Below are 11,583 nucleotides of genomic sequence, written 5' to 3' on the forward strand. Positions count from 1 at the left end.
TATATATAATTGACAGGATAAACACCAAGACCTGTAGGACACCTATCTATCAAATTGCAGTTGGCACAGTATGTCAAAAGAAAGAAAGAAAGAATTCTTAGCGTACACTTCAAACTTTTGAGATAATTCCTTCCTTCCTCTTGTCAGGGAAATTCACTGGTTGTGAAGGTCACTTCCAGGATGTGTGTGCTCTAAACCCTGTTTAATTTTATTTTATGTTTATTTTTTATAAAGTTGCAATAAGTGGTTAAAATGTATTCAGACATCCCAAAGTTACAAACAATTTTAAATAATTTTAGGCCCTGTTTGGTAAGTATTCGTGGCCAAATACATCAAAGCTGTTTCAAAGCCAAATGATAGCATCCTAGACAGCATTTTGGGGCATCATAAACACCATAAATGCTGTGTAGGTAGACATGTAAGAAGGTCCAGAGTCTTACTAAGGTCTCTCCATGGCAGTGCTCTCTTCACAGCAGGTCCGGTGGTGCTCAACCTCCGGACGCGGATCAGTCGCAGGGCGGACGCAGACATTGGCGGCTTCACGCGCAGAAATCATACGATGGCACACATTAATGTTGGCCAGAGGGCCGGTGAGACATATCTGCCCACTGTTTATGACTGCTGGCGATTTAAGGTTATCTTCTAACGTCGATTATAACCTAAATACTTAAAATTTACGAAGAGAGGTGGTGGAGTCATGACATGACAGACATGCCAGCAGCAGTGTCACTGTAAACTGATCTCTACTCTGTTTTTGAAACAGTTAACGCACTTCTTTACCTTTAGAGAGTGCTGATATTGATACTGCTCTAAAACATCTTAATTTGATATTAATTCGTCATTTGATTTGGTGTAATGACCAGTCGGCTTGCACGTAAAAAGCTGAGTTAACGTTGGATAGTATTCTAGCGAAATTCAATCTCTGCGTCCAAGATTAACATTTAACGACTTATACTGTACATTAAATGTGCAGTTTACCTATAAAACAGAAGTTCCTTCCAATAAACGCGGTATAAAAGATCGCTTTTTGACAGCAAATATAAACAGGAACTGTCTCAGTTTGAACGCATATTAACGTAGAGCGTCATTACCGTAAGTAACACAAATGTCAAGCGTGTCACGGTCACGCGTCAAAAATGTCCAACCGTAATACTCTAATGCGCACACACATTGTTTAGTGCAATCAGCCCAACCTTGTTTAGCAGTCTTCTCTAAACTGCTATACAATTACATTTATAAACGCTAATATGGCAGTCCAAAACATTAGAAGGACGTAAACACATTATTCTTTTAAACCCTGTTTAAAACACTTTTGCCCTTGGTCTGTTCATTCCTCATAACAGTTTTCAATGATAGATATTGGATGCATAACTCTAAAATGGACACACTAAAAAGATTGTTCTCCCAAAGATGAAAATACTGTCATTATTTATGTTTCACACCTGTGTGATATTTTCCAAAATATCTTCTTTTGTGAAAGTGATGGTGACATGAGGTGGTTAAATAATGACAGAATTTAATTTTTGGGTGAACTATATTCCTTTTATGGTTAGTGAATGCAGCTTTCTATGAAGATACAGGAATTTTGTTCAGTTAATACATGCAGATGCAAAAAACTATTGCAAAATATATTGTTTCACTTTATTTTTATGAGTACAATTGCATTGAGAAATATTTACAATGATTCCAAAAGACTAGAGTTCACAGAAAACAAACCAATAAATACACAATCTACTGAGTTTGGTGCTAAATTATTTTAAATTAGTTTTTTCAATAACTGTTTGTCTAGGAATTTGCAACAGAGATCAGTAATGCTCTCAGGTCTGTCATGCTTTTTACGACCTTCAATATCTCTTACTTTCTATCACGTTTTCTCATCTTTCTCTCTCACTCTACACAAACATATTATCTCCTTGCAAAAAGATAGGTCTTTTGTCCTTATACTAAATCAATAAAGCAGACCCGTAGAAACCAAAAAAAATCATCTCACTCTCTCTTTCACACATTCTCTGATATAAGTATTTCAGATTGACCTCGCACACTACACTCTTAAAAATAAAGATTCCAAAAAGAAGTTTTTGCAGTGATGCCATAGAAGAATTATTTTTGGTTCCCTAAAGAACCTTTCATGGAACAGTTTTTAAAAGAACCATTTTTTTTCTTAGTGAGAAGACCATTTTAATAATCTAAAAAAAACTTTTTTCCACTATAACTTTATGTTCAATGGAAAGTTCCATGGATATGGTTCCTTATGGAACCATAGATGCTAATAAAGAACCTTTATTTTTAAGAGAGTACAAACAAACAGAAATATGCACATATACACACATTGAAAAACTGGACATGTCAGTTTAAGTTGTAAGACATCCATACTGATTTCAGCAGTCCAATTTTCTAGTCCAAGTCTATTACATTTATCTTCCCCCATCACTGTAGCATCTTCCCTTCCTTCACGTGGTCGTCTCTTGATAGGCTCGTATGATGCTCTCATAGGCAGGTGGTGGAGTCTGGCCAGCATGAAAAGCCCTTAGATTGCTATTGCCCCAGAAGGAATCTGGTCTGGTTCTGGCCCGGGGTGGAGTGACCATGGAATTGACAGTGCTGGTGGATCCGGCCTTCCCAGGGCTGGTAGTGAGAGTGGGGGTCCGTGGCAGGCTGCCCTGGGCACCCCCTTCTGCCTCACGAGCAATCTGACTACAATGGAGAAGAGGATGAAAAGTAGAGGCCCGGAAGCTCGACTTGCGTCCTGGCGAGTCACCATAGTCTATCGGTGAGGATGAGGTTTGCCGATGGAAGGAGAAGGCAGCGCTGGCCAGACTGTTATTGCTGCGTCGGTCATAGCCACTGCTGTGTCGACTGTAGCCTGGCCGAGAGTGTGGCGAGGATGAATGGGTGGTGGAGCGGGATTGGTGGATGGGTACACGTGTGATGGTGGCTGATGCCCGTCGACGAGACATCCAGGTCAAGATCATGTAGACCAGAGCTCCCAGCAGAAGACCAACAACCATTGAAAGACAGAAAGCCAGAATCACATCCCCTGGAGAAAGGAAAGAAATAAAATTGGTAGAAACATGTTTTTAAGCAAACTCTGTGGCCACAGAGTTGCTTATAATAGCTAAGTGGACTAGGTAACACTTCCAATTATAAACAAAACATGAAGGCTCTGTCTATGGTGGTTTAGTTAAAATTGCTGAACATAAAGAGTCTTGTAATCGTCACTGTAATATTACTTTGGTCAAAAACAGCGAAAAATGCTACCTATCAGATTGTGCTACCAGCATCTTATTCATGTGGTTTGAGGCTTTTTTTTAATGTCCATACCTACCCCTACCCTAAACCTACCCGTCCATACCTACCCTTACCCTTATAAACAATGCAAATATATTTTTGGTAGCACAATCTGATAGGTAGCATGTTTCGTCGGTACACCCGGGCCAGGAGAGGGAGAAACATCCTCATCAGGTGTAACGTTAGGCCTTGTGTCCGACTGTCAATCAAGCCGAGGTTTTTTACTAAAGAATTTAAGCAGGGAGCTCTGCAACATATTGCTAGCTTGCAAGGTTTTTAGTCAAAGATTCTCTATTGTTTAATGTGCGGCAAACGTCTCCCAAGATGCTGGGGTCACACGTTACAGTTAACGGCTGTTTGCAGATTGGTTGGCAGTCCGAATGTCGGCAGATTTTTTTTTTGTAAAGAAAATCATTTAAAATTTATACTACATTTTAAATGAACAAATATTGTAAGTAAACAACAATAGACCAAGTTTAAATTTTTTTTAAACGCATTTATTTTTGCATAATTGCATTTTTAAACGCAAAAACGCGTTTTTTTGTAAACGACACCAAAGTCTCTTCTATTCTATTCTATTCTATTCTATTCTATTCTATATTCTTTGACGACACCTAATAAGTGTGTAAGCGTTGGCGAACGTTAGGAAGTAACCATAGCAACAGTAGCAGCAGGAACGTCATGAAGATTAGTGTAGGATGGTACATGGACAAAACCTAAATACTGTCGTTGTTTGTCACTTTATTCTGCAGTTTCAGGCAGTTCACAAAAACATCACGTAAACATTTAGTGTTATATCTAAATTTTTAAGATGCTTGACGCTGTTTGGCAAACTGCGCTAGGGGCGCCAAAATACAGTTTGCATTGAGGGAGACCGATTTAGAAAATTACTGAATGAAATGACTTTAACCAGTCGACCAGTCTCTAAGAATAATAATTCGCTTCTATTTTCTTTTCATCGAACGTGCTGTTAAACGCCTGGTTCCCTGTAATCCCTGAACAAGATTTCTATATTTTTCAGAAGGCTAATAATGAAGTGTTGACGGCCTTCTACTCCCATGACAGGAATACTTGGCTCTGCAGGATCATTAGAGAGAAACTATCAGGAGATCGAAGGTCAGTGAGGAGCGCCTATCCTGACAAATCAAAGTGGGCGGGCCCAAATTCCACAATAATAGGCACACCCAATGTTTTCTTATCCTTTACGGTTAAAATGAATGAAATAGTTTGCATTTTAGGAAGCTTCCTGTTATGGCATTCCATTGTCTACAGAAATACCAGTTTCATTAGCACACAGGGCTTCTGTCTGGCACAGGCCATTTAAGGTCCTTTGAATCTTACAATACTTTGAGTGAGAATTTTGTCTTTAAATTTGAATTCTTCAATTAAAATTTGTTTTAAAAAGAGCCAATGTTGTTTTAGTAATATATTTGATTGACAAATTGTAGCAATTTTTAACCACAGCACACGACTATTCTACATATTATTTATGTATTATTTTTAGTATTACAAAATATGACATCAAAACTCTTTAGAGACTTGTGTGTAAAATAATGTGGGTGTTTATATGCAATTTTCTCCCTGAGTGAAAGGAATCACAGTCCAGAGTGAAAGATCATCTGGAAATGACATTTGGAAAAACCAAATGGAAAAAACGACACACTGGCTGTGTTGTTTTTTTATGAACCACTTTTGCCAATATCTTTTGCCGCTAGTTACTACTGTCTGCATTTCTGTTGAGAAATAAGTTCTCTTAAAAGACTCGACACAGCATTTTCTACACTTTCCATATATGTTTTAGAAGTACAACGTTGACATTGTAATATTGTAAGTTAATTTGTGTGTATGCAAGAGATAACTCTTTATAAAGTGTGTAAAGATGGTAAAATATCTTACTCAATCCGAAGGACTCCAGTATTTCCACAATAGGATGAGTGCTGTTATCCGCCATAGCTACCTATAGAGATACAGGGAAGATGAGAGAGGACACAGTCTCTCCCCTCCAAATCTTTCGTCCACTCACTCTTCCTTTTAACTTTTTCTTATTTCTTTCTCTGTGTCTATCCAACTCCCCAATTCCAGGGACCCTCCTCTCTCACTTTTTCTCTGTCTGTGTCTCTTTTTCAGTCCCAGACTGCTCAGCACTGTGGCACACAGGATCCTCTCCAAGGCCGGGGTCGCTACTCTGTTGTTTGTGGAAAAGCAAAGTCTTCACTTCATATTTCCTGCCTTTCCTGTGTAAAATTAGCAGCAGGCTGGCCTTATCTATGCAGACCAGGGTTCCTGTGGGATGGAGAGGAAAGGGAGGACTGTACAGAGAGAAGGAGAGTCAAGGTGTGTGTGAAATCATTTTCTCCTGTCATTTGTCCCCTTTCCCCTGGCCAAAATTCATCATATTTTACTTTACTTTATTTCCCTTTCTCTTCCAGACACTTGGCATAAACAGTGAGGGCTATTCTGTGACCCCATTGATGGCATTTTGCCATGAGGCAAAGAGCTACACAATTCATTTTATCCTCTGATCAAAAATACAGTATAATTGTGAAATATAATTACTATTGTACTTTTAAATTCTTACATTAAAATAGTTTTTTCCATTTTAATATATTTTAACATTTTATTTATTTCTGTGATGGCAAAGCGGAATTTTTAGTTTCACATGACATTTTCAGTGTCACATGATCCTTCAAAAATCATTCTAATATGCTGATTTGGTGCTCAGGAATTTTTTTTTTTATTATCAATAATGAAAACATTTGTTTTGCTTAATATTTTGATGGAAATCATAATACATTTTTTTCAGGATTCTTTGCAAAAGAACAGCATTTATTTGAAAATTAGAAATCTTTTGTAACATTATGAATGTCTTCACTGTCAATTTTGATCAATTTAATGTGGGCTTGCTAAATAGAAGTGTTAATTTCTTTAAAAAAATGTACTGGCCCCAAACTTTTAACTACTGTAGTGTATTGATTATAATATAATATGCAATGCAATATTAAAATAGCATTTTTATTTATTTTTAATATGGCTGTCCAAAACATTAGAGTAGAGGGACATGAATACATTCCCATGTCTTAATTTTTGTGATATCTTTTCCATGTATAACCACTGTGTAAATCAACATAGCCATGGCAACTGACAAAATCAAATAAAAAGCATCCAGAATTCTTTCAGGGTTCCAGCACAGGATAAAACCAAGTCCAAACAGATGAAACCCTAGCATTTTTCTTTGTATTTCATAACAAAAGATTTCATAACACAATTTCCCAGATTTTTGTGCTTTTACTGCTCAACTTTGTCTGCTCTAGTCGTGCTGGTCATCACAATGCTTCAGATTTTCCATGTAGAGTGCCAGCTCTGTGCTGGGTTATCCTGACCAGGCTAGCTTTTGCAAAAACAGAATCCTGATAAAATCCCGCAAAGAAAGCAGGATTTTGCCCCGAACCAGACCATTTTCACCTCTGTGAGAACTGTGTTCTTTCCCTTCATAGTGTTCATTAAGGGTATCGGGGGGTTAATGATTAAGAACAGTAGATAGCACGGGGTTTTAGGACAGAGCCGCTGGTCTGGGAAGAGCGGGACAGGCCCCATACTGACATTTCCTCTCATTGTTGCTTTGTGCTGTGGACTGCAGATATCAGCTGTTGCCATACACAGATCTGAAGTATACATTACACTTCTTTTTCTAGCCTATTGTGTATTTTTCATTAAAAAGCCCCAGAACATGCAAGTTCATGTTTGGGAACTCTTGACCAATCATTAATGCAGAAGATTTTGTTTGTTTGTTTATTTATGGATGATTTATTTAATTATTAATGAATTAATTTATGTTATTTATTTATTGCCATTGAAGACGTTAATTATATAACTTGAAATCTCTCTTTAAAAAATAACATTTATAAATTAAATGTAGTATTTATAAATAAAATACATTAAAATAAAATATATTTTTTGTAAAAATCTTTTTTCCCATTTAGTTCAATATATATTTTTGCACATTGTATAATATATTTCATTATTTATTTTTATTTTTTTTAACTTTTTTCTTGTATTGTGTATTGTGTGATTTATGGCTGCTGTAACTCCTCTGTCCTATCATATCCTATCCTATCCTATCCTATCCTATCCTATCCGTCTTCTCTTGATGAACAGCAGATGACTCTGTTACTCTTTAGAGAACATGTCGCAGCATAAAAGCATTTCAGGCTGAATTCTGATTTTTTTCTGATTTGCATTTCAAATAATACCCTGGACATCACAATTCTTGATCTTATTTGCTAATTGGTTTGTTTGTTTGCTTGTCAGCATGAAACCCTCTCTTTCTTTCTTATCTATTCCCAGGAAAACATTTAGCAAAATGTTGATGTGCGATGATGAACAGTTTGTCGCCTAATGGGCTCTTCAGAATGATGGAGGATACAGAGGCTTCATGCTGGCTACTTGGAGAAGGTGAGTGAACGAGAATGACATAAGATCCTCTGCGCATAAGGACTTGTGCCAATAACTTCACGCTGTGCTCTCTCCCTCACATCCAACTGCAGTGACTGTGTAGAGGTCATTGCTAAGCATTGCTGTTTGAAAACCAGCAGACTCAGCAGAGTGGTCTCTGAATCCCGAGCTTAACGCTCCAGTCAGGCATTTCACTTTGCTTTTTTCATATAACATGCATGTGTGTGATTGAACCGGTAATGGAAGTGAAAAGCATAACAGTGCGTCTCTGGTATGAGAGTTTTTCCCCCCCCTCGTATTTCACTTAATGGAATCCCATGCTTGAGATATGCCATATTCCAATATCTTTTGCATTTTCCACGAGCAGAAGCTCAGATGTGTAACACATTTTAATTGAATCACTTAGTGTAATGTTGTCTGGCTTTGCTAAAGTAACACTCACACACAGCAGGACTCGATTCGGGTCTCACTATTGGACTGCACTTGAGATCTGCACTCTGATTGGACACCAGGTGGCAGTGAAAACTTATGCTGATGCCTACAGTAGAGTGTGAGAGGCAGAAAGAGAGAGAGAGTGCAAAGGGAAGAGGCTGCTTCCTGCAGAAGCCACAGAACTTCAAGGGAAGGAAAGAAACCATATGTTTGTATGGCATGCACTGATTGAAAATAATTACGCTTTTCATGTAGACTTCAGCTGATCCTGGATCACTGGAGAATTCTCGGGTGGAGCCGCATCCACTGACCTGCATCAGCACCACTGACTTCGAATCAGTGGAATGGCATCTGCTCAGCACTATGGCCGTTCAGACAGGGAGATTGCCAATGAGATGCAGAGGCTGCAGGGTAGGTGCTTACGCATGCTTTCTCTTAAAGGTGACCTCGCTACTGTGTAGGATGACACAGCATTTACGTACTCAAGATGTCATTTTCTTTAAAGGCTGAAATGATTTCTGAATGGATTCTAACTTGGATTGTGATGTCTTGTTGCATTTTTTGTTTGATGACTGCACCTATGAATCAATTTGAGATGATTCCTCTACTGTTATTTGTATGCCTGGGTTCAGTATGTCTCTCTGCAGCTGTGTGTTGTGAGACGTCTGATGCTATTGCCAGAATTGTCACAGCCACATGCAAAGTTTATGCTGCTTGGTTTCCAATTGATGCTTTGCGGTGTTTATGACGTCTCCTGTTGCAAAGTCGTCCTTGGGGAAACTTTCTGTCCTGGCACTTGAGGAGAGTTTGTTTGTGTTTATGTGGATACACTTTCAATCAGATGCTCTTTAGATTTAGCACTGAAAGCTGGTGCATTAGAGCGTCTTTGGTCAGTTTCTTATTGACCTGGATTATAGTGCTTGTGTGCTCTTTGTGTGGACCACTTTTAAGATTGAATCAGAGGCAGAGAGAGAGAGAGAGAGAGTGAATGAAAGAAGAAATGAGATTAGGATGAAGAATTGCCCAGAGAGAGACAGCAGGAATAAAGAAAGAGAGGGTTTAGGAGTAGAAGAGCTGACTGTGGAGGTGTGTAGTTAATTCTTCAATAAACAAGTAAATACAAGTGATTATGAAATGCTCTTTCATACCATTTCATAGTGTTCTAAGTAATGGTTTAACTAAAAAAAATTCCAAATATAATAACTTCCTTACTTTCATGTTGTTCCAGATCTGTACAACTTAATTTTTTTTCTGTGGAACACACATAGAGAGATTTTGGAGACATTTTTTTTCTTGCAATAATGATAAATAGGGACAGAAGATTTCAATATTCAAAAGTACTATAAAAGTATCATAAAAGTGATCCAAATGACTCATGCACAATATTTTGTCTGAAGACATTAGACCACTTTGCGTGAGTAGTAAATAGAAATGTATTTTGTTGTTCACATTCAGACAAACAAGCATTTGCCTCAACCCTCCTTTGTTGCTTGATATTCGATTCATAAACAAATTGTTCATTTGCGTCGGATCTTTTCAATGAATCATTTGATTTGGTTCACAAAACTGATCTGGATGATTCATTCCGACTAAATCTATAGTTCAGGTGTTTTTTTATGTACTATTATAATATTTATTAATACTTTGAATCAGTTTACATTTTAATTTTAGTTAAAATTTTAGCAATTTTGTCATTTTCTGTTTAGATTTAATTAATTTTTATTTCAGTTTTAGTTTTAGTAATTTTAGTACTTTAACTTAATTTTATTTCACTTAATTTCAGATAGTTGCCTATAGGCAACATTTCTATTTTTATTTTTGTCTTTTATGTTTAAGTTAATATTAAGTAATTCAATTTAATTTAAAGAAATGTTTATATTTTATTATTTTTTTCAATTAACAAAACTGACTTTTAGTAGTTTTAGTTAACAACAGAGTTAACTCACTGATTCAGTGATCTGGTTGTAGCGTTTTTCACGTTAACAGCTCAAAAGTTTTTAGTTTTTTTTTGTTCCACAGAAGAAAATGTATATGAGGAAATTGAGTGACTTTATGCAGGAAATGATGACTTCTGAATTAAAATTTTAGGTGAACTGTCCCTTTAAGAACTTTCTGTTCCAGAGATGCAGAGCTCTGAGAGATAAACTACCGTATTATATATAATTGTTTTGACCACTTATTATTACTACATAATATGGTGGTCTTCACTTTCATATTCAATGAGAAAAGACTGATAAATTGTTGTACCCACTATCATTCTGACTATGATCATGATGTTCATCTGCAGTTTAAACTGTTGCACAGGCACACACTATACTGTGTGTTCTGTAGGTAACATGTTGGAGCTTTGGTCACAATAGAAACCATAAGTAGAGCAGTGTGTTGCGTGTCAAGCTAGATTGATGCTTGAAGGGGGAATGAATCATGTGATGCTAACTATGTTATTCAGTATGCCATTACTTTCTTACGCCTCATTGGTTGCAAAATGAAGGCAGAGCAGGAAACACAGCCCTAAAGACATGCTTATGTGTATGTGTTCATGCCTAATATGAAACAGCAGTGGTAAAGCTGTCACATCATTATTCGGCTTTAAGAAGAAAAAAAAAGGTCACCTCTTTAAAGTAGCTGTATTCTGTATTTTAGAGAATAGTCAATCATATAGCTATCATATTTGAATACTGCAGGCTCTATAGTAAGACATCAGCTACTTTGGGTAAGACAAAAACACTGTCAGTCAGGGAAAAAAGTGAACAAAAAGTGAGTTGTGTGCAGATTAGGTAGTCATAGAAGAGAAAGCCCTGTTTGTTTGAATGAATATGAAGATTAATTTTTTTTTTGTCAAACTGGAATCAAATCTAATGTATACATAATCCTTTTTTTCTTGTCTTGCGTCTTTGTGCATAAATGTAACATTCAACATTAATTTTGCACTCGAGTTGAGTTTTCTCTCTCCTCCTGAGTGAGCAGATTAGAGTTGCTAATCAGACCAATTTGATCCCCTGCTTTGATCAGATTAGATTACCATTTCTGTGTGTGCAAGTGTGACAGTAAGAGCTTCCCTTCCTGCCTTAACAAAGAGCTCATCAGCAGCAATATTAATTGGGATCAAACATTTTAAAGCATCATTTAAATTTCTTGTTTTATTTCTGAAAACAGAGAAGGAAAGTCTTGCTAATGAGCACCTGTTTTCGTAATGGGAGAGCATGCAGGAACTGAACGCTTGCACACGGGCCACATTAGATATCCTTGAGATCTAATCATGGCATGTCATGAGTTTACTTGGATGAGGGTGTACTGACAAAGAATACAGGCAATAAAACTGATTATTTAATTATTTATTGAACTCTGCCACAAATTAACAGACATAACATAATATAAAAATATAATAATATAGTAAAACACACACATATA

At 37.0% G+C, this 11,583-nt stretch overlaps 2 protein-coding genes across 2 annotated transcripts in view; both read right to left on the reverse strand.

Annotated features, from left to right (window-relative positions):
* The window catches only part of serac1 (serine active site containing 1), a 10,250-nt gene extending 9,172 nt beyond the window's left edge, over nt 1–1,078 (reverse strand). The window contains exon 1 of the mRNA XM_016456285.1: nt 441–1,078. Coding sequence (XP_016311771.1) covers nt 441–531 — 91 coding nt within the window. The 5' untranslated portion in view covers nt 532–1,078. The remainder of the gene's footprint in view (nt 1–440) is intronic.
* A 1,229-nt stretch (nt 1,079–2,307) lies between these two features.
* LOC107665338 (myc target protein 1 homolog) lies at nt 2,308–5,465 on the reverse strand. The gene is made up of 2 exons (XM_016456168.1): nt 5,185–5,465; nt 2,308–3,037 (listed from the first exon to the last, which is right to left on the reverse strand). The coding sequence occupies exons 1-2, from the start codon at nt 5,237–5,239 to the stop codon at nt 2,451–2,453; spliced, it is 642 nt and encodes a 213-aa protein (XP_016311654.1). The 5' UTR covers nt 5,240–5,465; the 3' UTR covers nt 2,308–2,450.
* Between the last annotated feature and the right edge of the window lie 6,118 nt (nt 5,466–11,583).

The sequence above is a fragment of the Sinocyclocheilus anshuiensis genome, unplaced genomic scaffold, assembly GCF_001515605.1.
Source record: "Sinocyclocheilus anshuiensis isolate Anshui unplaced genomic scaffold, SAMN03320099.WGS_v1.1 scaffold199, whole genome shotgun sequence".
Lineage (NCBI taxonomy): Eukaryota > Metazoa > Chordata > Actinopteri > Cypriniformes > Cyprinidae > Sinocyclocheilus > Sinocyclocheilus anshuiensis.